General features: G+C 42.9%; 1 protein-coding gene across 1 annotated transcript; it reads right to left on the bottom strand.

The window, feature by feature from the left end:
• On the bottom strand, nucleotides 1-26,425 carry oprm1 (opioid receptor, mu 1). The gene is made up of 7 exons (XM_034608702.1): nucleotides 25,799-26,425; nucleotides 7,140-7,489; nucleotides 5,499-5,674; nucleotides 4,622-4,800; nucleotides 3,841-4,024; nucleotides 665-3,091; nucleotides 1-377 (listed from the first exon to the last, which is right to left on the bottom strand). Exons 1-6 carry the CDS (start codon nucleotides 26,068-26,070, stop codon nucleotides 3,086-3,088), a joined length of 1,167 nt encoding a protein of 388 aa, XP_034464593.1. The 5' UTR covers nucleotides 26,071-26,425; the 3' UTR covers nucleotides 1-377; nucleotides 665-3,085.
• Nucleotides 26,426-26,752: the final 327 nt, after the last annotated feature.

Genomic DNA, 26,752 nt, shown 5'->3' with positions numbered 1-26,752 from the left:
TGCAGATGATACTTTATTCAGATGCAAGAAAAAAAGTCATACAGTGAGATTCAGATTTACATTTTATTCCATAGACAATGCACTGAACAGTAACATTAGACGCATCATGTTACAGCGTGTCATTCATGAAGTACAAATTATCCTCTGTACATTAGATTACAAGAAGTGCTCCTCAAGATAATAAGATAAGTATAAGTACACCGGCATCGTGGGCACAGATCAGGGGACAGCATCAGATTCACTTTATATAAGTTTACCTTTATGTAAAGAGTCTATTCTGTGTCACCTGCTGCACATTGTGTTTTAATGATGCAAAACACATTAACACCAAATGTCATCTTTGGTGTTGGACAGTTTGCTGTGTCCCAATTCAGGGGCTGCATCTTTCGGGGGAGTCGCCCTACGAAGGCGCCACCTCTGGTCTGGTCAACGAGGCTTTTTCAAATTTGTGCCACCATTGTCATATCATGTCAATGCACCGCAGCGACTTACAATTGGTGCATTCAATATCTATTAGGGGCCATTTAGGGGTTCAGTATCTTGCCCAAGGACACTACAGCACGCAGATGGGGAAGACTGAGGATGAAACCTTCCGGTTGGAGGACGACCGCTCTAACCCTCAGACACAGCCGCCCATTGTCCTGCTCTCACGCTGGACTCACACGTGTGCATGGCGTTAACGGTGGGGATGACCGCCTAACATGACCTTTGGTGCCGAGGCGATTGTCATAGTTTCATGCTTGAGACACACAACATAGCTGGCACACGTGCTAACGTGCCACACAAACTATCAATCCAATGCTCAAGAGAAGTACACAGGAAATAAAATCCATAAGCAGATCAAATCCTGTTCACCAGCTGCCTCCTTTTGCATTAACGCGATTTGATTGACTGGTGCCTCCGCTGCTGCATGAAAAATTTCGTCCACTTACGTTGCCACACACAGCAACATGATGCAATGGGCACAGTAGTATATGTTGCATGCAGCCTACTCGCTGACTGTAGCCGCACTCGCTGCCACATAAATCTACACAATGAAGGTGAAGAAGCACATTGTTATGAATTCACTCAATACCCATACACATTCATTTGCTCTGCACATGTGACACATTATCTTGACACCAAGGGAATTTTATCTGTGAAGGATAAAGACTCGAGCATCGTGGCACTACACTCACACACGTGCAAGATATTTTATTTCTTCTCTTCATCCTCAAATCTATTCCATGCATAAAGATGACATTTTGGTTCTAATAAACACTTGAAATACAGCAGGTGACACATTGATGCTCCAAACAGCTTAATGCTTCAGTTATAATTATGATAGATATTTGTTCATTCGCACAATTTGGCCAATATTTATTCTTTCATTGTAGCTGGTGGCTCGACTGAAAACAATAATCTATTTCATTTTATTTCAAAATTGAGCCGAAAGATGTGATACTAAAGTGGCATCATTATCTATCCTTCTTCTCCAGGCTAGTCAAACCAAATTTCCATTTTTACACACATTGTTTTCTGATGAATATTCACCCCCTCGGTTAAAGCAGGGGAGATTCAAAGTGACAGAAATCCATATTTAGAAGCACACAGACTGGCTGGTCCACTTTCTTGACGATTTCTCGTTGCGACATCTTTAAAAAAAATCAACACAGTACTTACAGTATCTTACATGGGAGATTAATACAATCATGTTCATATTTACAGATCTTTAGAAAAGAAAATACTGGTGCACAGAATATCAAGTAGAGCTCCCAATGAAGGCAACTGGCAAGAAGAGCACACGGCACAACACGTAAGCACAAGCAATTTCCACAGATTACGACATACAATCCTGCTTGGCTCATTTGTTAAACACTCCAGAGGAGAAGTGACTCCATTTACATCCATAACCTCCGTAATGGCTGTTACGTCGTTGATCATACACATTTAGTCCCATATGTCCGCACTATAGGCTCCAGCAGCACGCGGTGGGCGCTGTGCAAACAGAACCACCTGTCTTCTTTGCTGGTTTCAAGGACCCCACAGTTCAGCACAAGGATCCAGAGTGAAAAACAAGAAACAGGTTTCTCTTCTGTACATTCAGGAAGTTCAGCAGAGAGGACATTCAGCGCTCCACTGTACGACAACTTACTGGTGGGTCAAGCAACAGGGCAGGAAACGTATTTACAGAGAAGGAAAGGAAAGGAGGGGACAGTAAACGACAACAAGGGGTTAGGGTGGTTCGAGAGGAGAGAACTGTGCACTGTCAATCCACCGCAAGTGGCCACAACGCCAGCGTAGTACTGTGAATATAAATCAATTTGCAAACGCTGGAAGGCAAAAAATCCACAGAGACACGGGATGAAAAGCACAGCTGGTGACATTGTAAAACCCCTCCGTCCACTAATGCCTTCATGTGGTGACAGCCTTTAAACCTTTGTCCTCTCAAATACATGTGAATGATTAAAGAAGAAAAACCGGAGGAGGAAATGTGACAGACGGGCGCGAAGGTAGAAGATAATTAATTGATTTTTCTTCTTCTTTTTCGTTTTTTATGGCCGGGACAATTAGTGATAAGGTGAGGGTTGGGATGGATTTTGCTCAATGAGCTCTGCAGACAGACGAGAACAACATCACATTAGAGGCTTGTGAACGTGGCTTTTATGGATCGGTCTATACATCTCTCTGTACATGCTGTATTCTGTCTGTCTTGTCTGATGGCAATGAAGAAACAATGACGATTTTAATGGCGTTAATGCACAATTTAGTGCAACGATGTCTTCAATTAGGTGGATACAGTGTTTTATGGACTCTTTATTTTCGGGTTTAGTCTATTTTGAGCCACGTGTGTTATCTGTCTCAGTGAAAGCTTTGCACAGCCATGCGGTTAGTGCTGTAGTTAAGCTCGCAGAACGTCGGCAAAAAATCGTCTGTGCTATCGAGTCATGTCCTGGGATTGTTTGTTGTGTATGTGTGTTTCAGGAGTGTGTCTGTGTGTCTGAAGTCAGAGCCCTATGGTGACCTGCGTGACCTCCGAGTTGAGATCGTCGTTGGCAGAGCCGCCGCAGCAGCGAGAGTCCACCGACGACCCCTCCAAGGCTAGTCATACCTGCAGAGAGAGGAGGTACAAAAGGTGAAAGAGTGTTATGATTGGCTCAAGCCCCCCTCACCCGCCCGCGACCCTCAAAGGATCAGCGGTATAGATAATGGATAGATTATCTATATAACCCATATTGTGTACAGTATACTCAATGTAAAACCTTGCATTATTGACTGCCCATAGTCATATACTGAAACACAAACCAGTAAAAAACGGATTGACATTTTAGTAAATATGATGAGAGGTTACATGACACAATCCACAAAACAAAAGCAGTAATTTGTGGTATAATGGGACGGTTGTGTGTCCATAATCAGGGGCCGCATCCTTGGGAGGCCCCATCTGAAGAACGATTGCGTCACACTGGTGCGACTGTGGCGTCTCATTTTAAAAGCTCCTTCAAATGCGGCCAACAAAGTGTCCTTCAGTAAACAGGTGAATTCGTCTTGGGCGAGCTAATCCCAGAATACATCACGTACTGATGACAAGTAAGGTAAGAGTGGAAAAAGCTGGTGGCTGGAGGCCACACCATTTTGTTTTGGAGTACTCCGAAGCATGTGGCCCCTGAATTGAGCTTCTTGACCAGATGGCGTCTCTGCGGGTAACCTGGCAAACTCACAGTTTAGGCTGAGCTAACTAGTTGCTGACTGTTGCTACATATTTACTTTGAGAATGGAACAGCTTGTCAAATTAGCGCATCATTTCCTTTAAACTGATTTAAGTACTGGTAACAACACCCACACACACACAGTGACTACCTGCTGATTGGACCTTTCTCCTGTGTTTCCACTGTTGTGTTCACGCTGTGGGAGCTTGCGGCTGGTGACTCCGGTCCGGGATGAGGTCTGCATCTCTAACACAGACGGACTCGGGGTGCAGAACTCACGGAAACAACGCTTGAAGTTCTCATCCAGGTAGCCATAGAGAACCGGGTTCAGACTACTGCAGGGGGAACAAACAAGGTCACAGGTTAACTCTTCGAAATATTACTTCCTAGTAATTAGTGGTGAAGAAAATACAAGTCAACATTTTTCCATAATGCTCTGTTATGTGCACGTAATCAGACTTTTACTAGTAAATAGCACCAATCATTCTGTTTCATTTCACTGATAAAACATCTCTGAAATAAATACGCTTCAGCAACTGGATAAAAAATACAATCGTCTCAATAAGATACAAGCAATACCCAGCAGATCGTCAACATTATTATCTCTGCCGAGGAGGTAATGTTTTCACCCTTGTCTGTTTTTTGATTTGTAGATTACACAAAAACAACCAGATGTATTTCTACAAAACTTAGTGGAAGGATGTGGTTCGGCTCGGGGAAGACACCATTACATTTTGGTGCAGATCTGGATCATGGGGCGGATCCAGGAATATCTTTTCACTTTGTTTATCATAGCATGATGGGGCCTTTTTCAACATTTTTGTTGATTTCTCCAGGGATATTTAGGGAACTGATATCTATGACTATGAGTGTGTGAAATTTAGGATGATTGGATGTTTGACTAAGACTACCACCTTCTACCGGGTGCGTACCTGTTGGTGTAGCCCAGGGCGATGCAGAAGTGCCAGGTGATAGTCTGCAGCGTGGAGCTGGGGATGTTGATGAGAGCGGTGATGATGACAAAGATATGAATTGGTGTCCAGCAGATGATGAAGACAGCAACCACCACCAGGACCATGCGTGTGATCCGACGCAGGTTCCGGTCCTTCTCCTGTGGAAGAAGAAAACAAACGTTGGAGGAAAACAGGAAGAAGCACAAAGGGAACAAAAGCAGGAGGGGGAGATGAAGATAGTAATTATAGAAATAGGAGAGAGAAGAAGTGGAGAATGTGGAGGAGGACTGGAAAAGGACAGATGAATTAGAGAATGCATTGGGGAGGGAGGACTGAAAGATTGGGAGAAAAAGGTGGGGGATAGACAGGAGAGGTATTGTGAGAGAGAAAGGCATAGAAACGAGAAAAAGAATGATGAAAGGGAAGAAAAGTGGTTGAGAAAATAAGGTGGTAGTTCAAAAGCAGAAAAGGAACAAATCACACCCATATTCACTTTGATTTTCCATTTGTATCCACTGTACATTATATATCCACATTATGACAAAGTCGATTGTTGCAGTCGGCGTTTGCAAGAATTTCCCAGATACTGAAGGTAAATAATTGTTGTTGGGCCATTTCTTCTTCTACTGGAAATAATCAAAATTAAGTCACGGCCTCAGGCTAATGGTGATTTTCTCCTAATTGGTTTCTTTTAAGAGAAATGAGGGCGTTGTATTTGCTTACTTAATGCTTGCGTTCAAAAACTCCAGATTGCAACTAATTAAAAGCCTGAAGGCATCAAATGTGTGAATCAACTCGCTACATAAACAAAAAACTGGCTCATGTTTGTAAAAAGTAAAATGATATTTTTCTTAACCTGTGAGCCGGACAGCATGCGCACACTCTTGAGCCGCAGGATCATGAGGCCGTAGCAGACGGTGATGATGAGGACGGGCATGATGAAGGCAAAGATGAAGACGCAGATCTTCAGCAGGGTGTCCCAGTACCAGGAGGGGTGGGGGAATATCAGCTTGCAGTCCATAATATTGGAGGCTGTGCAGGATGAGGAGGAGACATACTGTACATGGTCAGAGGTTAACAGAGACACGAAGCCCCAGCACATGCACACGAGTTATTCAATATTTACTACGTCTGCCAAGGTTTTTATGTTGTTTGTTTGCCAGCAGGATTACGCAAAAACCTACTGAATGGATTTTCCACGAAATCTTGATGGAAGGACGGGACACGAGCCAAGAAAGAAGCCATTAAATCTTGGCGCAGAGCTGGACAAAAGCTTCTGACATTTTCACTCGTTACCCAGGGAATAATTCATGGCTCTTGATTAAAAACATCAGACACATTAAGGGAACTGATATCTACGAGTGGAGAAAATTTGGTGCAGCTTGATTGATTTTAAGAGAACGGTTGAGCCTTGGCGAAGGTCTGGCTCCTCTGAATGATACTGTGGTTCATTCTATTGTCACTGGACTCGTGTTTCTTTTTAACAAGTGTACTTGATTTGTCTGAAATGTGTTTGTTTATGCTAGTTGTATACAAAGGAACCAAATGCAGTCTTGTTCAGTAATAGTATTTACTAGGGTAATAGTATGTACATTTGTTATTAGTGTCAGATCTCCAAAACTCCAAAGAAAAATGTATGGGCAACATTTTCTAAAGACTAACCACGAGCTGTCCCCCTTAAAATACAGAGGCATTAGATGTATAATGTCTCTAAAATGGAGAGCCACTTGAACGCAATCCCTTGAAATTTAATTATTTGGTGTCCTACTTTCCTCGTGCTTGATATTTCGACCATGAAGCAGCATTGGTTGCCTGTCGCTTCCCATTTCTCTCCTCTCGTTTTGTGTCGTCTCCTTTCTCTTCAAATCTCTAATAAAAGGCACAAAATTTCCCCAAAGACACCGCGGTTACGGCGCACCACTAATGCACAAAGTGGTGCTTATTACGAATGTATTTGATCTGTTCGTGCAGTTTACGCTGCTTGGAGCTTTTGAATTCCATCGATTGAGATCATTTATTTCTTCCCCTTCCTTCCTCCTTCATAATAAAGTCATGTCAGTCAGGCGTATAGCATTCACCACAGCTATTAAGTGCAATTACATGGAAAAATATTTCTGGCTTTTCTCATTTTAAGGAGCCTGCTGGAGTTTATAATTGCCCTTTAAATCTGGAATGTAAAGAGTGAACTTTTCCTGCTACTGTTTTGTGTCGTATTTGTTGCTGAGCATATCGTCAACCATGGATTAAAAAAGAAATTAGTGCCTCTCACATCCCTGCTAGTTCAGTTCTATTGTTCTTGATTGCTATTCTCTGTATTGTCGTCATAATGAAGGATAGAAAATATGTATAATTATACATAACTTGCTGAAGGTTTAGACATTTTTTTTACAGCATCCAAACACAATCGCTCCATTTATAGTGCGAGCGTTGGAGCGTTTGGACAGTGGTACACAGCAGCTAATCAGGAAAAATTGAGCTTTTGTTTGTTTGTGCTTACAAGTGTTGGCGGTGGAGGCCATGACCATGACAGGCAACCCGATGGCCGAGGAGAGAATCCAGTTGCAGACGTTGACAATCTTGGCGTTGCGGGGCGTCCTGAAGTCCAGCGCTTTGACCGGGTGGCACACGGCGACGTAGCGGTCGATGCTCATGGTGGTGAGCGTGAAGATGGAGGTGAACATGTTGTAGTAGTCGATGGACATCACCATCTTGCACAGAATGTCCCCAAACGGCCACGTCCCCATCAGGTAGTTGACGCTTTGGAACGGTAGCGTGCTGGTGACCAAGGCGTCGGCCAGAGCGAGATTGAAGATGTAGATGTTAGTGGCTGTCTTCATTTTAGTGTATCTGCACAGAAAGAATGGATTTATAAGGAGACGATGAGAAACCTGATCAAAATTCATGACAAAAAGAGGGAGAAGCTCATGGCGAAAGAAAAGAGCAGATTCAGTGAGATTGAAATGTTTATTTCATCTTGAGATTCACGTTTTCGATGAAGTGTGAGTCTCTCCTCTGATTTCCAATCCTCTAGTTATATGAGGACATACACCACTTCCTGCAAAATGTATGCCAGAAAAAAAGAAATGGCATTTTGAAGCCATCTTCCTTGAGTCCTTACCACATAATGGGAGTTTGATACCGCTGAGCTTTTCAGATAAACCGAAGGATTACGTGTCCCTTTTATGAGTTGAGAATACTCTGCTTATTTTTATGCTAAATGAACCTTTTAAAAAACCTCCCTGGATTATATGAAAAAAAGCATTTTCACCAAGCTGAAAATCGGGCTGTTCATGAAAAGCTGGAAATAAAAGGCAATCATAGCAGACGGTGCAGCATTAGCTGGGCAAAGTATCCTGGGATGCTTTGTGAATAATTTAGCTCCCTTGTGTCAGAAATAGGGGCATTTTGTAACAGAAAAGTTATGGTTTATTAAGCCCTATTAGGTCAGTTTAAGGAGCTGCCCACAGCGATAAACCCCAGGAGATATCGTGCAGAAATTCACTGCAGAGCATATAATGTACATCTTTTTGCACTGATGTTGATGAAATGATTATTCTTTTCCAAGAGCTGTATAATTCAAGGTTTTGTGTATTTCATTCTGTATCCTAATGGCCTGTTTGAAAAGCAGGACTTCAAATTTGAAACATGAGGGGACGTTAAATAGCTTAGAATAAAACATTCACCCCAAAACTCAATTAAATGTGCATAAAAGGGTCATGTTCACTTTCACGTATAAGTTCTGTGTTCAAGTAGCTTTTTATCATCTGAATGAAGCATAATCGTGGGATATGGAGCATGGGCCTTTTCCAGAGAAAAACAAAAATGTCCTTCAGTGAATCAATATGGTGGAAGAACAAGAGGTTGTTCAAAGAGAGTGGAGGACAGTGGAGTGTTTACAGAAAAAAGAAGTAAGACATGGACCCATTAGCAGAGAGAGAGGAGGATGGAACACAGACGATTGAACCGGCTCGACTGTTTAGAGCTCTTGTCAGGAAGGAAATATTCTGTGTTTAGCGTTTGCTGTGGGTGAAGCTGGAGCACATCAAAAGATCTTAAATGACTCATGTCGGATGTCATAAAACAAAGCCCCAATAGTATGTTTATACAATAGTCATAAATAATTAATCATATATCCCGTTATGGTGAACAAACATTTCTAGGGGACACTAGTGTGCATGTGTATAATCCAGTTTTCTATAGTTCTATGTTGCACTTCTACGGTGGCCCACAATGTAAAAACAATATATATATATAATAAAATCCACACATTGATTGGCTAGCACCTCGGTTGAGCTCTGCGAGGCAACAGAACCTTAATGCAGTTCGACAACACATGACATCACCCCATTCAAAGTGATTGAGCGCTGTTTAGGTTGAAGCCACCGACATGTTCAAGTCCTCCCTTAAGGAAGGGTATTCAGTTAGTTGCAATATGCTACTTCGCCACCAGATGCCACTAAATCCTACACACTGAGCCTTTAATAATTTTTCAGTTAAAATGTTTAATTACATATATTTTCTTTATTGAGAAGATAATTAATTAGGATATCTATATTTTTCTCCTGCTTGTCCATTCAATATTAATTATATGAGCTACAACATCAACCGGTTGACTTAGCTTAGCGTAAAGACTAGCAGCAGGGGGTAAAACTGTTCACTACCTGTCTGTACCTCTGAAGCTCACTAAGAAACATGTTCAATTAGGTTGAACCAAACAAAAACCCAAGTGGAACAAAGACAACACGTCATGTGTCAGATACATTCTTGGCACTGAGCAGTTGCCAGGCAGACTCCGAGAGGAACGGTACAACAGTACAAATTCAACAGACGTAATATAACTTTAGAAGTGCTGCTGGTTGTATTCTTTCATTTAAATGACATATGTTAGCGTGGTATCAACTTTCTCGTCGCAACTCTGCCAGAAAACTTGTGTAACTCGTCCTTTAATTTAATTTCCACACAGTGATTGTACTGTTGCTGCACTGCTCCTTTCAAACGCTACTTAGACACATCCCTGCTGTAACGTTATTCAATTCACCTGGACCCATAATGTGACAATGACACATTACACCCAGTGGCCTTCACTTTATTAAACCCAAACTGTCACTCCACCGCCGAGGCAATTTACTCCTGTTTTGTTCTAGCACTCTCCTCAATAATCTCAAATCCTCTTAACAACCACACATGATGGTTAGTTCATTAAATTCTGATTAACTTGAACACTGACAGCTTAGTGGTTTGTTATTTCAGGCTTTATTTGCACCGGGACCAACGAGACGCCTCAAGACGCAGTAGAAGCTGTCACCCTGCACTGAGGACCGCGCTGGAGCGGCAGGTAATTTCCAACATCCCCTTATTGACTTTGAGACTGTCTGCAGCTCGTGTTTCTGCTGTATACGTCTGAGGCCTGTTTATGTACAGCCTGCCGCTGTGGAGGTGAGCGGCCTCGTTTAATCTACAGTAATTCAATTAGCTGTTTTATTTATTTCCCAGCTTTCATTAAATCTTTGCCCTTGAAGTTCTGTCGCACTGATCCTTCATTGTCATTATTTCCTGATTATATTATGTTGATTGTGTTTATTCTTACCTATTTGTAGCATTTATCTAAACAAGGTTACAAAGTGATTTTCCAAATATTTGGGAATAAAACATCACGGAACAAAACATGACAAAAAAAAAAGAAAGATAACATGAAGAAAATATTAAAAACAAACAACATCAACAAAGATCTGGCATTGAAAAGGCTTCCACATAATAATATAATAATAATGATTTAAAAACAGATAAAGTGCTGCCATGTCTTTAGGAAGTCCTTAGTGAAATGGGAGCTTGGGCCCCGGTGATAAAAGCCCCGTCACCTCTATCGTCCTGAAGCACAAGCAATTATTCGTGGAAAGATCTAATGATTATAGCTTTGAGCATATGGGAGTTAGTAGCCGTGTAATTTAACTGGGGGCCAGACCGTGCTGAGCTTTAAAAGCCACTTTAAGAATCTTAATATCAATCCTAATTTTAACTGTCAGCCAATGAACGGAGGAAGAGATATTGGGAAATGCTCGATGTTGCGAGCGGCAGACGTTTGTTCTTGTTGGTGTATTGTTGTGGTTTATTTTCATCGAATCGATTTTCCAAGTTAAATAGTTTACGTTGTTCCAGTGTCTGTGAGTAGAAGCCTCTTTGTTCTTGTTCTTTAATGGAAAATGTACTGTAATTGCTGCCGCGATGGCTTTTAAGAAGAAAAGAAGGGTGTCATTATTGTTTCTAAGAGGAAGCAGTAAATGGACTGTATTCTTATGGTTCTTCTCCAGTCTTATAAACCACTCAATGTGCTTTTCAGAGCAAGTTGCATTCACTTATTCACACACACATAGTACAGTGTTTATGCACTGTGCTTTTTACTATCACACAGCATTCACACACTGTCAGCACAGTCGTCAGGAGCGATCAGGAGTTCAGTATCTTCCCCAAGGACACAGCCTGGAGGAGCCGGTGATCAAATCACAGACCCGCTGGATAGTTGACCCCCCCCCACACCACAGCTGTCCATGTGGTAACAGGACCTTCAATCAGTAGACCAGGGTTTAAGTCCTGAGTCATGTGTGTGGTCGTATTCACTTTGGCTCAGGTTAGGAAAAAGGTTTTTCATTAAACGTCACTTGTGTAAACACTGTTTGTTTAGTGCTCAAAGAAAAGTGATTATATAAATATATATTATAGATATTCAACCAAAACACGATCTAACAATTACCAACTGCCACGAGAGCCAAAGCCTAACCATGAAAGTTTAATGATGCTGAACAAATAAAGGTTACTCTGTGTTGCTGCTGCAAATTAGTCATATATTTTATTAGTATTAACTAATTTCTAAGAGACAAGATGATGTTTCCCTGAAAAGAGCGACCACCAGCAGCTATTTCATCAAATTCAAAACACCTTTACGAGCTGTGCCTGGTGTTATATTAATTGACAACCACAAGATGGATATTAACTGAGGAAATTAACACATGAACACATTTATAAAATGTAAAACGAATTGTTATGACAGCAGAAATTATTTGTTGCTCATAAAACAGATACAGATCTCCTGAGAACGGCTTCTCGCTTGGGAAAAACATCTCTGATGAGAAAATAAAAGCTCTGTTTTTTGTAAGATAAGAAAATTGTCTCATTTCATGTCAGACCAAATGCAGTAATCCATCAATTAGCCACGGAGAGGCTGGAGTCAATACCAGCTCGCACTGAACCAGAGAAGAACCAAAATAAATATTTACAGACAAACTGTCAGCGTTGATTGAAAAGATGAAAACGTTCGGTGAAGCCACGGCAAGACCAGACAGACGTAACCATCTGCAAAGAGAAAAACTTCATTTCGCTGCTTCTGAGAATAAACAGCACTTGACGACAGAAAATTGTTCCATCTGCTTCTAAACTGCCTGGACTTTTCCTGAACCACTGGAGCAAAGAGGCGGCGGATAAAGATGTTCAGTAATGGACCTTAAAATCCTCCAAAATAGTCCTCTCGGTGAAATCGTGTATAATTCATGGGCTTCCATCAAACCATTAGCTGTGGTTTCTACCTTGGGGAGGTGGGGTGGGCAGGTGGATGGAGAGCGAGGTCTTCTCATTTCTCCTTTTGTCCACATCAGTTTTATTTCTTTTCTTAATGTGAGAGTAAACACATCTGGTAACATCGGTAAATCATCATCAAGACGATTCTGAGGAGAAACAGATTCCATAACATCATCATCATGTGCTGACGGTCAAAAAGAGACAAAAACAACGATGTATCCTCAGTGAGGTCCTCAAGGACGCGTTAATCAAATTGATTAATAATCAGTGGGACACATAAAAGTATTAATTCCCTCATTTGAATACATTTCCATGAAAAGGCTCTAAAACTTATAGGACTGATGAGAATTTATTATTTTAATATTCTACAATATACACAAATTCAAAGGTCTCAAATGTGACCATGGGGCTCAAATATAATTATAATAAAAGCTTTTACATCTACGTACAAAAAAGATATTGAGGGAGAAAATTACAATAACCTCTGTCCTGGGTGACTAATAAGCATCATATGTTGCTGAATCTAGTGTAGTTACAGAAGCAGCACTTTCAGTGGGGATTATTCTTTTGATTAAGAAACCTTAGGTTGTCAGAGCAAGCTTTACATTACGACTCATAGTACGTTATATGTTAAGGTGGCCTCTAGTGGCCGTAGCAATTATGACAAGGCAAAGAAGACAGTTAATTCGAATTCCCAGTTTCAGTGTCCACCAGTGTGCTGGGGTCTGCTATGGTCCTCACGATGGAAAATGTTGTCATCCACCCATGTCCACTAGGGACTGCATGGACCACTTGCAGCCAAGCGGGACTCAGTCCACAGAACAATGAGGCTGCATCACCACCGCTGCACAGAGAGCTGCTCACCTGTTTATTCAACGTTCAGTGACGCTCAAACTCATTGTCGTGGAACGCACTGTCGTCAAGATCGACAACCCGGCCGCACCAAATTCCACTCCACTCTGCCCTGCCCCACTTTAACTGTGACCAAAAGTCACAGCAGAACCCTCCAATAAATGCAATGATAACTTTTCCCAAGTAAATGTCCCTCTGACTTCCTCATTAAATCCTTAACGGTGGCGCTGTTATTCTGCCACACAAACCTGAACACAAAATGCCTAATAAGTGTTCCAGGTGTTCTCTGTCTGAGTGAAAAACCAGTCGAAGCCCAGTTGTACTACACCAAAAGACCCAGAGTGGTCCAATTATTTTCAGCAACAAATAATGTGCAAACCACGTTTCCCTGTGTTTTCTACTGAAGAGCCATTGTGCCTGTGACTGATGTTAAGCCATAAGTGATGCCAAGGCGAGAGAGAAAAACCATTCTGTCCACACAGCATGTTCCCGCTTCATGGAAATTGTTCACTGCTTGAAGCCACTCTAATGTGCCTGAATGTTAATTAGTTGATCACTGTCTGTTTTCACATGTGAGGTTCATGCTTCACCATGGCAACAACTGCGACCATGCAGGGGAAAGTTTTGTGTTGTGTATGATTATAATAATAACAATATTCCAGGAATCACTCAGTTTCTGTCCTGCAGCGGCTCTTTCGATCGACTTAAAAAAATTGGTGGGTGTATTTGTGAGGAGCTGAGGAAGCACAGAGTCGACTGGGAGGTGTTTTGAATGAGCGTATCTCGAGACTCCCTGTCTATTTCATATTCTGGGATGAATTTGATGATGAGGTCAATGTTGTTTTACGAGTTTGTAAAAACTCCATTAGCCCCGCGAGGCTAGTGCAGCCCCACACATCGGCAGCCACATTGTGAAACAAAAAATTTTAATAAAATGAACATAAAGATGACAAAACATCTCTGAGAGCAAACACCTGTTGTAAAATTCCTTGGTTTTAATGTTTCTCCGAGCAAAAAGGAATCAGATTCAATGAGCCTTTTATTGTATTGTCTACAGGCCAGAAAATAAACATCATATATATGCGGCGGGATGTTTTCGAGCTTTCGTTCCACGTTGTTGTTTTTTTTTTCATAAGTTCCTTCACTCCCTCTGGGCTACGATGTCTAATGGGTTCAACACCAGCCAGCTAATATTACCTCCACTCTTCATTCTGCAGCCACAGCCCCTTGCAAAGAATTTCAAATCTCAGTGGAGAATAATAAACCTTCATCAGTTTATTTCAATACAGTAAATGGCCCTGTAGTAACACGTAGAAGCAAAGGGAAACAGAAGTGGCGACAAATATGTGAGATGACGGTTAATGGAAATAAAACTGTTTACATATGATGAGCTGGTCATTGTTAGTTTTTGTTGCTTTTGATGTTTTACGTTGATATTTCTGGAACGTTAACAGATTATAAAAGCTTTGCAGGAATTTAAAGCTTTGTGTACATTAGGATTGAGACTGTAGTGAATCAGTCTCGTCAGTCGCCATCCCACATTTCAACAAACCTCAAGATGGAACCTACACACTTGTGGTCCCCCGTTTGGAACAGAATTATTTTCATGGCTTTAGTTACACAGCAGGCTAAACACGATTCATCACGACCCAGTGAGGCCGGACGGTGCATGTGTAGCCTCGTGCATGATTCATGGGCTGCTGCTGGGTGCAGATAAAACAGTCCTGGTAGCAGAAACAGACGCCGCTCATGTGAGTGGAGATCTGTATGCCTCTGGCTCCGACATTAACACTGCCCATGCACGCTGAAGAGCATGATGTATTAGGATGTAGCTGTGTGTATGTGTGTGTGGCGCTCACGGCTGGGCATGTGTTTCTGTCCTGAGCAGTGACAGGAAGCCGAGATTTGTATTTGTGTTCACAGCGTGTATGTGGTGTTTAAGTTAAAAATTTATATCGAGATATTAATGTATATCATTATATGGTACATTAGAACATCTATTCACAGACTGTAATGACGTCAACCAGGAGTGTGGATTCTCCAGAGCACACAGTCCAGATGGGTCCCGACAGGTCTGGCAGGGTTCAGACAAAACATTTTGACATTTTCGGTCACGTTGACTGAGCTTTCTACTTTTTACAGGCACAAGCAGGATTAGAAAACCTGCTTGTGCCTGCAATTGGAGGAAAAACATTGGGCTCAGGTTGAGCTGGGAGACAAAAAGCAGAATGACTGTCAGGTTGGCGTCCGGCTCATTAGTTCTCTCTCTTGTTTCCACAGAAAATTGGGCCCCGAGCGGCGCTTCAACACATTAATCATAAAATACAATCAAATATTGCCAGAAAACACTCTGTACTCTGTGATATGCAACATTTCTCACAAATCATTAACTCAACCAGAGATATTAAGGGGAAATCATTATCACAGTGTAAACAGTACGACAAAGTTAATACTTTCACATACATTTGAGTTATGTCTGCCATCCCATCGCTGCTGAGAAACAAACCAACACTTCCATCATTAGAGCCGCACTAGTTCAATCACGGTTCATTTATAATTTGCAGTTTACATTATCATCTGTTGCAGAACAGACCTTCAACCAATCAGATCGACGGAAAGTGTGACGCTGCGCAGAGCGGCCGGACAATTCAAACAGCAGCTGTTTGTTTCTTTTAGAGAAAAATATTCACTGAAGTTAATTCAATCCTGTCTCCATAGTGGATTTAACAGACCTCTCCACATCAGTGGTAGCCATCTTGGTTTTAGCAGCGCCTCTGTCAGACATCAGATCGAAACCCGCCCCCGTTTTAAATAAATAAATGGCTGTGATTGGTTCAACCAGTTTCAGGATGCACTGTTGATTGGTCTAGATGGGAGCAGGCCTGGGGCAGTGGATAGATATGAGCCGTTGGTATCTCTGGTATCTGCTGTGAGGCGGCTACAGCTGCTGTCAAGTCTCCCAAGAGGATCTTTCAAGTTTAATTTAATGTGATTCAGACAAATGACTTGTAACATTAAAGCTGAAGTAATATATATTTTATGTAACAGTTCAAGTATTAAAAAGCATGATAAAATATGCACTACGACTCCTGTAATCCATTAAAAAATTTGTTTAAATGACTGCAGACTGGAAATGTTTTTTTTAATAATTTATTTATACATAAATTATACGAACGATCCCAAGAAAAAAGCAAAAATAATAAAGTGAGAAAAGTAACATAATAACACCAATTTATCTCATGTCCTAACTCTCTTGGAAATCGTTTCGGTAAAAAGAAGTCATTAGTCGGTCGCTGCTGGGAACGTGGGGCGGTGGATGCAGATTAAATGTTGGTAAATGGACCCACACACATCGTCGGTGGTTGTGACTCACTGAGATGCAGCGGTGGCTCTGTCCCCGATATGAAAGCACTTAAGAGACGTATTTAAATGCATTATGTTGACACTTCAGCGGCTCGAGGAGAGCTTAAAGCCAAATAAAGGCTCATAATCGAAAAGGTCTCAGCTGAAAAGAGATAATAATGGAATATTGAAAATGGAATAAGAGATATTTTTTTTAATGAACACTGATTCAAATGATCCACATCTGTACTATGTTGCATTAAGCTTTGGATTATCAGACCCGACGGAACCGACATGTGATGTATAACTCCCGGGACATTTCAGTATACCTGAGCAAAGTTTAAATAAACAATAACAACCTGAACACACAGTTAAGGTTGTGTAATGGTCACTTAGTTCAGTTTAAGCACAAAAAAAACCTGGTCAGGACAGGAGAAGATTAAAGTGGTTTATATTAAGTACTCTGTTAATGCTGGAGGAACTTGGTCGTCATGGTTATCTGGTCATGTTTGTGCCTAAACCCTGAAACTTACCTGCAGAGTTGTCAAATTCATTTGAGGGCACAGACTAATTCGGCCATCCTGCTGATAACATCATGCCAGAAAGTTGGAGATAAGATTTTAGGATTTATTTTGGAGGACTCATTGGCTAAAAGGCCTGGAAATGTTGAACTACAGAACAACTCCCTCGTTGCATCTGTGTTCTGTGTTTCCAGAGGAGCTGTTTAGTTTGTGTAAACCAGTAACCGGTAATGGAGAAAACGGCGACATTACAAACAGTTTCGCACACAAAGAGACGACAGAGAATGGTCCTGTTGTTGGTTTTCATTGTGTTGGATTCTGGTGTTTGAGTGGATGAAACAAATGAACGAAAAGGAGGCAGAGGCGTAAAAAGAGAAATCCTGAGCATCTCTCTCCAAAGAAGACAATTTGCTGAAAGACTTTCTTTTGCCATCAGCAGTAAAAGTTTGTTTCTCTGGTTCACTCACTTTTGTTTCCTTCTAACAGCCTCTCATCCTTCACTCTTGTTTGCTTTAACCTCATTTGCACACTTCCTCTTTATTAGGTGAAGTTCCTCCTTTCCTTTTAAAGTTTATTGATTGCCTTAAACATTTCTAATTCCTACAGTGCTGGAGGGAGTACTCAAACATTTGAAATAAATAGGCTAAAAGCACTTTTCTAGTTGTTTTTGCTAATGTATTAGCATATTAAGAACAGTTATCATGTCAAGTGACTGGTAATGGGTTTTCGTAAAAGATAGATAGACAGTGATCCAACACAAATATTCATAGAGATATTTAACTCGGTCTCTGAGCTGAACACACACAAATTCTGAAATAGGAAACTGGAAACAATTGGATAATAAAAGTAAAATAACCCTCAATCATTGGTTTGAAATGTTTTTTTCTGTGCGTCAGCGAGGGAGAAAGAGAACATGCACACACACACACACAGACACACACACACACACACACAGACACACAAAAGGAGAGTTCCAGCTCTAAAAGTCAGCGACAGACAAACAGTTTGGCAGAGTGTGTTTCAGCACATCAGGCAGAGATGGATGGTCACTGTTTTGACAAATGTGCCGCCGTTCAAGCTGAAGGTCGTTTGCAAGAGGCTGGCAATGATTCATACAAACACACATTGTGATGAAGGATTACACACATGCAGTCTGCACAGAAAAACCCAAACAAGCAATAACTCAAGCAAACATATTCCCTACATTTCACACTCAACTGAGCGTTAATCTTTCCACCTACTGCAGAGGTTTGGTAAGACGCAAACATTAGAAGGGATGTGTTTCCGAACGTAAACTGGAAGTAAGAGACTCTCAGTGACAAATTCACATTCATATTTAGCCAATCTGATCCTAAATGGTTTGGCCACATCAAACAGACTTGCCAATATATATATATAGAGGGTGGGAAGCCAGTGAGGGATCATGTTTTATTCCCTGCACTTGAGAGTCTGGCAGGTTGGTCAGGATCCTGTATTTAGGGATCTAAAGGGGGAAGAATTGAATCTTAACCATAAACTGTAAAGATAGATGACGTGTCGTCTCTTAAAAGTGACGCAATAACATCTGGATCGCCCCTAGTGGCTAGCTGCAGTACAGCCCCCTGCCTGCCCCTTCCATGTACACACCCGATACATCTTTCCCAAAGAGGGAAATGTCTTGAGTGATTGTTGAGACTGACTTGCAATTGGTTGAGCCTGTGTATCTGTGGATTTAGTTTGTTTTTTTGTTTTTTAGGAAGTGGAGAAACGTCATCCATCTTTCTACACAGGCCTCAGTGCCATAATGACAGCTAAACAAAAGCTGCAAAAAAGAGCCCCTAAGATACTAAGGCTGCCATGTTGAAACATCACATTTCCAAGTAGCCAGAGAAACACAGAGTATGTGTGTGCTCACTGATTGAAGCATTTAACCAAAACATTCATCAATACTGAGAGGAGACGTTATTGGAAACTGACTGAAGCTGAGGAGGGGATCAATATGATAAGACAAACTGCGGTGGGCCATGTGTCAAATTAATCAGCAGCCACCGCTGTGACGGTATAACACAACCTCCTTCCAACACAAACACACACCGGCTAATCACAGAGGTTGTACAAACAGATTGATAATTGAAACAAATCGTGGACGAGCACGAACAGAAACCTCAGACACACGCTGACACATTTTTCCTCCTGCTGATTCTGTGGCGGTCGTCTTTATAGGCAGAATAAAGGAGAAGGTCCCTCGTGGGTATGTGTGTGTACAGCAAACTCCCCATTCTGTGACAGTCCGAGCAATCCCGACTGTGTCATATTTGATGCAATCTTTTGTGTTGTTGTTGTTGTTGTGATGAATAAACGACTACTTTCATTAGTTCCTGAGAGCTGTTTGTCATTTCATACTGTGTATGTATTCAAAACCAAGGACAAAGTCAAGAAAAAGACTTGACAGCAGTGACGTGAAACATTTATGTTGTGTTTATATGAAAGCTCTCTCTTATCTCTCATCTCTTCCCCATGTTTCTGTCTGGTTCTGCCAGAGGTTTTCTTCCAGTTAATGATTGAATCTTTTCTCTCCACAGTCGCCGAAGTGTGGGACTGAGTTTCTCTACAATTTTTAAGGTCTCAACCTTACTATGTGAAGTGCATTGAGTTATTGTGATTTGGAGCTATACAAATAAAATTGAATGGAATTTAGAGGGTGGCACGATGGTACAGCTTTTGGCACTGTCTTGGTTTGAATCCGCCAGGGCCGTTGTGGTCTTTGAAGGTTTTCTGCCGGGACTGGGGATTGGCATCAGATTGACTGGAGACTCTAACATCCCTGTAGTCTGAATGTGAATATTTGTCTCTGTATGTTGGCCCTGCGATAGGATATGCTGGCGACTTATCCTAAACTACTGTTATTACTAATGTAGCGTAGGTTCTAAACCTGCCTGTTTAGAATTGAACGTTTCTTTCTGAAACTCTTAAAGTGACTCAGTCTGCAGAACCCTGAAGCTGCGTGCGCCACGGCTGCTGCACAAAGAGCTGTTTACTCAAATCTTATTAATATGAGCACATCGCGTGTACTTCCTTGGGCCCTTAGCAATACACAAGCCAAGTGTAGCAATAAGCAATAAGGTGAACTGTTTTCGAGATATGTGAGCCGCTGAAAGAGAGATTTCTGGAATTACTGGACAGATAAAACAGGGTTTTAGGACACAGATATTAACTTCTAGTTTGGATTATGTAGATCACAGTGACATAAATCACACACACTGCATTTATTCAGGAAGCACTGTATTATGTTGTGATCAGAGGTTTGGCAGCCGCTGTCCATTTCACTGTGATTCACTCTCGTAATGGTTTCCCATCTCCAAGAATATGACGGGGAGCCAATCTGGGCCAAATCCAGATCCTCAGTGACGCTGACAATGACACAAACCTAGAGATGATCAGCTTGTTACTTAGGAACGCTGTCGTCAATTTACTGAAGAGAAGAGTCTCTCTCTGCCCTCGTCCACCGTCTTTAATGCACGTCCGAGTGAGGCTGTCTTACAACACAGAGAAAAGGTTTGACAGCTTCCAAACTAGTTCAGATCCACTGTCGATACTTTGACACGCCTTGATGAAGAAAGACATTTCAAACAGTACTTGAATGAGTCACTTTGTAAATGACAGAAGAACAACAGAGCCCATCAATTATCAAGTGGAGAGGGACCTTTGTTCCCTCCTCTTTACTTTATCATCATCTTTCATCATCTCTCCATCGTCATAAAAGATCTCCTTGAAATGAGCTTTTCTATTATCCTGGAGATCGCTCTCTTCAGTCTCTGCCAAATTCTCTAAATTCTCAACGCATTCTTGAATTATTATTCCTTCTTTTTCTTTATCTCCTTTTTCTTTCTGTAATTCTTTCTTTCGTCAAACTAAACAGAGCATCTGTCGATTCCTGACGCTCAGCGCTCCGTCTCTCCAGCGGAGTCCAGTGGTGTTAGAGAGGACATTACTCATCGACACAGGATGGTCTAATTATCTCCCTGCATGCTCTCTACTCGTTATTGTCTCCCTAACAATGAAGTGCACAGTGTACCTTGTGTGCCGATACACTAATTCGGAGAAAGTGCCGTACAGAATTCCTGCTTGAGCTGTCAAACTGATCATAATCCTGATCACTGAAATTCAGGCAGCTTTGTGGCAAACGCACGAGTTGAACAATTAATGAGGAGTAGCAGCTGATAGTTGTATGGATGCCGAGGGCAGAGGCTGAGTACATTTCCCTGTACTCGTCAAGTGCCAGGTCAGTTCTCCCAAGCAAACATTGAAATTGCAGCATAACATCTATAGTTTGTCGAGCTGTCCTCTTGTCATCGGTTAACAACAAAACTGAGGTCAGGGTGAAGAGTTTCTCCTGTTTACAGGCTGAGAGGAGGGAGGAGAGGGATGCACCGAGTGCCGCATACTACGCACAAGCACACACAGTGGAGTGCTGCTCTATGTGGCTGGTTTTATTCTGGGTTGGCACTGGCTTTGGTCTCCTGGAGGCCTCAACGACCACTGGGTTTACTTCCAAAGCTCTTCTCTGTTTATCTGAAACCGTCCATGTGCCATATGCTCCCGCTCTCTCCACCTGAACAGCGGCGCAAGCAGAGGTCCCATTAATCAGGCACCATCACGCCCATGAACAGGCACAAAGGGTTTCTTGACTTTCGAAGTAACCAGAATAAAAAGAGTAAAAATGTTAAATATATAGTCAGGTACCCTAAGGACAGATTTGTATTTTTCTTTCTTTGAAAACAGGACACATACACAGCGACTTGTTTGTGTTAATGAGAGGGGAGCCATTCTCTTTTATCCTGCTCATCTCACCTCCTGATTTTTAATTCTCACTAGTAACTAAGGTCTCTCTAAAATTAATGATTCTTTCATTTTGCAGTCAAGAGAATTTCTGTGTGTCTGTATAAGAATGAGTTCTGAAGTTCAGCTGCAGCTAATACGAGGCTTCGTGGTCTAAGTTCGGCCCTTTTCAGACATGAACTCTGGGAAATTGAGTCAGGAATATTTCTGGGGAAATGAGGTTTCTGAAAATCTGATGCCTGGGTAGCGCACACAGGAGGCAGGACAAATTCTGATATGGAAATAACACGGTCTAACACAGTCTATGGATGTTATCCCCCATCACCGACAGTCAAATCTCTTTAGAAAGCAGCTGTGATTGACAAGAGAAACATCTACACCGACCAATAACCCTTTAGGTGCACACGTGTGTGTGTCAATCTTGCCTTAGCCTTGAAAAATGTGAACCTATCATTCCGATTCCTTAACATGTTCCACCTTTTTTTCATTGCTTGAAAGCGCTGTGACTGATTTTCTCTCGGGCTTTAAGCTGTGTCGATCGCTTCTGAGCTTCTGAGATGCCTGGTGTCGAGAGCACATCAAAAGACTGCAGGTTAGGTGTGTGAAACTCAGCCCGAAACCCCCGCTGGCTGTCACGTGAGGCAGCGGGAGCTCGACGAGGAATCCACAGCAGAGGAACAATAATGAGGCTCTAAATGCTTTCGCCTTGTATTTTAAGATTCCCCCGACTCTCCTCATAACATCATATTTCATGTGACTGGTTTCTCACATAAACAGCAGAGACACAGATGTTTAGAAGTTACTCTGACATCAGAGAGCTGGGTCATGGAAAATGTGTCTTATGTGGAGGATCACCAGAATCACATTTGTTTTGCGCTGCTTCATGCGGCACAGCGTACGAGCGCTTTAGTGATTCCTGGTCAGCAGGTTCAGCTTCTCAACAGCCTCTTCACCGAAAGCATCCAGTGTTTTCTAGCTGTATGGGGGATGGAGGCAGGGGTTTGGGGAGGTGGTGGAGTCATTTTGCACTCATCACTATCAAAACGCCTCCCAGTGTTTCCATGGTAACAGCAAGCCCTCCGCACTGGCAGCATATTCCTAGTGGAACCCGGTGGTTTCTGTTCAACCGCGATTGATTTTTCCGATTGAGTGTGCATGGGTCTCGGCTCGTGTTTGTTTGCTCACAAGAAGTTTGCGGATGTTAAGTGCGGAGCGGGCGGACGCGGGGCAAAGAGAGTAGGCAAACGGACCAGAGAGATAAGGAGAGAGCGGGAAAAGGTTTATGGCTTTAAGGTTATCGTTAGTCAGACAGTGAGGAGGAAACAACATCCCTCATCCACGGCTGTCACTATTTAATCTAGCAAAAATGCATCCAGTGCGGAGGCGGAGGGTTCAAGACTACATTTCCATTTCCAAGTAAATACATCCACTATGTGTCATTAGCTAAATGGCTGTTCCCTCTCTATCTGCCAACAGAGACACAAAAGACCAGGAGACGGGCAGAGATAGAGAGAAAGTCAAAGTAATCCTGATGGATTGTGGTTGTCAGAGGAATGAGACACCAGGTTTCATTCGTCGAGTTCAAAAAAGTTGCAGGAGCCCAAAACAACTTCACATACACACTCTTGACTTTCACACACACACTCGATGGTTGCCTGTCAGTGTCAGGGAAAAGGACGAGAGGCCCAAAGCTTGAGCGATGCCCTTCACCGTCTATCAACAGCTTTCAGGAAAAACTAACACAGAATACATAATACCAGCCTGAGTGGCAGATCATACATCATAAACACTGTTGAACCTCTGCCAGTCGGCCACAGACAATTAGATCCCCTCATTCAAGTGACGCTGTTTATATTTCAAATGGGGATTTGACTTCCGTCTGCCTGCTGCTCTTTCCTTTCCTTTTTCCACTCCATTTAGTCGCTGTGTAAAGTGCCAGGGGGCAGATCCGTCAAGAGTCATTTGAGGTAGAAAATGTTTGACAGAGATGCACGACAAATCCTGTAAAGCAATGTGCACATTCTTCAGCAAAAACAGAACTAGTCAGGTTGGAGCGGGCGATGTGTGCCGGGAGGAAAATGAGCATTTGCATGATATTGGAAACAGTGGAGAAGTGAGGAGAGGAACAGGTGTAACAAAAGCCGTTTATAGACATGCACTCCGGAGAATATCCTCACATTAGGCTTCTGACTTTCTCCAGAGGGTTGCCATTCACATGTGAGCAACACGGGCAGGAGATTCCCAGGTCAGACTCGTTCACAGCTCAGAAATCTCTGGAGCATTCCGGTGGGCGGTGGCGCGGCGTGCGGGAGGCGGGAGATAACGTATGAATTCCAGCACATGGACACCAGCAGCGGCTCTCAACCCCCGAAAGCTCTCGAATCTCGTGGTCTTTCCAAGTTGACCTCTTCTTAGGCATCTTCATCATATATGGCAACACAAGATATGTGTGTTGTTTTTGTTTCGTAAAGTTGTGCGTGGGTTGCCTGTTAGAATCCTCATCAATGTGCCCACTCTCCAGAGTTATTCTCACATGGGCTCTTTCAGACATCCTCCAGAGGTTTTACTTGGGGGCTGGCAGGAGAAACTCCGGAGCCTCACACTCGGACATTTGCGTTCCCACGTTAAACCCCATCCGGATAATTTCAGTGCATGTTTGAATAAAGCAATACATTGTCATAAAGAAGTGCATAAAAAGAGAAAAGTTGCTTCCTCATTCACTTTATGGACTCTATTGCACCAATAAAGTGAACAATCACAAAGTAGAACAAGGAAAATGGACAACCCTCCACTTGATCTCCATTATCCTCCCCTCCTAACCTTCTCATTGCCCACTGTCAATCTTTATGTGTTTTTCTAACTCCACCACTCACCTGTGTTGTCCTCATTTCCCCTCCTTCTCTTTCTCTTTCTCTCTCTCTCTCTTTACCTGAAATATCGGGGAGCTTTTTTCGATAAAAAACAGTGGAAAAACAGAGTGATAATAAAAAACACATATTCAAACACATTCAAACACTTAACTGCACACGGTGAGTGGTTTTCTAAAGGCTTCAATAGATCCTACAAAATCTATGGGGAGACTGTTCCACTTGGGGCCAGAAGTTCGAAAAAGCACGAGCAACTTTAGTTTTTAATTGGACACGTGAGTCGTAGGACCTGCAGGATAAAAAACTTCTGCTGTGTGGAGACATTATAAAATGTTACTGTGTCTGAAGGAAAGTTTGAAATGTTATTTAGATGAGATGTCGATGTTGGCACACAGCAAATTTAAGTCTTTTAATTGTAGTGACTGTCATCTTTTCTCTAACGTCAGTGAAGCTGAAGCTTCAGAGTCTGTTGGTCCATGTTTCCAGGAGACATGAGCCACTGTGTTGTGTTGTGTGTGTGTGTGTGTGTCTGTGTGTGTGTGTGTGTGTGTGTGTGTGTGTGTGTGTGTGTGTGTGTGTGTGTGTGTGTGTGTGTGTGTGTGTGTGGACATGAGCTTCCTGCTGCATCATGTTTCTGACGTGGGAATAGCAGCATTATGTCACAAGAGCGGTTTTCCAGCTTCACTCTCGCATTGTGGACGAAAAGACACACGTCAAGAGGGGACCTGGTCGTTCTGGCCTTTTTATATATATCACACAGTTTGTTGTTATATGTGCACGCTGGCTGCGCTTGTATGGAATATGGAGGAGTGCTTTCCGTGCAGCAGCTTTTCTCTCCCCCTCCATCCCCTCGCTGTGCTCGCTCTCTGCGCGCTGGAGCAACCTGCTGCAAGGTTGGAGGCATTTTACGCACGAACGGCAGCTGAGCTACCAACACACACACACGCACGCATGCACGCACGCACACACACACACACACACACACACACACACACACACACACACACACACACCTTTATGTCCAATATGGCTCACACAGCAACAGGTTGTCAGTAATTTGTCTCTTGAATAGTTTATAGCATGTTAAAAGCCTGATTGTGCACAACGCACGTACACACACACACACACACACACACACACACACACACTCAGTGCTGTGTACATTTGGGAGTGGGCCACTTTCTTACCTGACGATGATGTACATGATCAGCACGTTTCCCACCAGCCCCACCACGCACACGATGGAGTACAGAGCCGTGATAACGATGGCTATGATCACCGGGTTGGCGTCGCCGTCGCCCCCCCGGCGCTCGCCGTCGCATCGCACCTCCGCGAAGCTCGTGGAGTTGTTGTTGTTGTTTCCGCCGGTGAAGTTCCCGCACAAGCCGCCGCTGCCGTTGTAGAGCCCGGGGAGTTGGCTCCGGTAATCCGCGCCCGTGCCGTTACCTGCGCCCTCCATGGTCGGTTCCTGGAGCCCGGTGAGTGAGTTCAGGGTGAGCGGGAGATGCTGCGCGTCTTCGGCCGCCCCTCAGGTGGCGGTCGGCGGACTCGGCTGCTGGTGGTCCCCGGTGAGGAGGCGCCGGTGGAACGTGACACTTCACCGTGTGGAAGAATGTGGCGGCGCGTGGTGGGTACGACAGCCTGCGCGAGACTTGGTTAACTGACGGAGCGCGCGCGGCACAGTGAGTCCGCACGGGACAGAAGGACGAGTACTAATGAGTTAGTTCACTTCCTCACGTCCTTCCCTAGTTCCTTCCTCATTGGCTCCCTCCCTTCTATCCTTCCCTTTCTGTCAATTTGCTCGTTTCCTTCTTTCATCCCTTTCTTTTGCACCCCCTCCCTCTCTCATCTCATTCCTTCCTTCCTTCTTCCTTTCTTCCTCCCTTCCTTCCTCCCTACCTTCCTTCTTTCCTTCCTTCCCTTTCTCTTCCTGTCTCTTCCTTCTATTCTTCCCTCTCTCTCAATTCGTTCTTTTCCTTCTTTTATTCCTCCATCCTTTCCTTTGCACCCCACCCTATATCTTTCCTTCCTTCTTCCTTCCTTCTTCCTTTCTTCATCCCTTCCTTCCTCCCTACCTTCCTTCTTTCCTTCCTTCCTGTCTTTTCCTGTCTCTTCCTGTCTCTTCCTTCTATTCTTCCTTC

Source organism: Hippoglossus hippoglossus, chromosome 15 (genome assembly GCF_009819705.1).
Source record: "Hippoglossus hippoglossus isolate fHipHip1 chromosome 15, fHipHip1.pri, whole genome shotgun sequence".
NCBI classification, from domain to species: domain Eukaryota; kingdom Metazoa; phylum Chordata; class Actinopteri; order Pleuronectiformes; family Pleuronectidae; genus Hippoglossus; species Hippoglossus hippoglossus.
The sequence above is the reverse complement of the archived record's forward strand: the minus strand, read 5'-3'. Positions and strand labels throughout refer to the sequence as shown.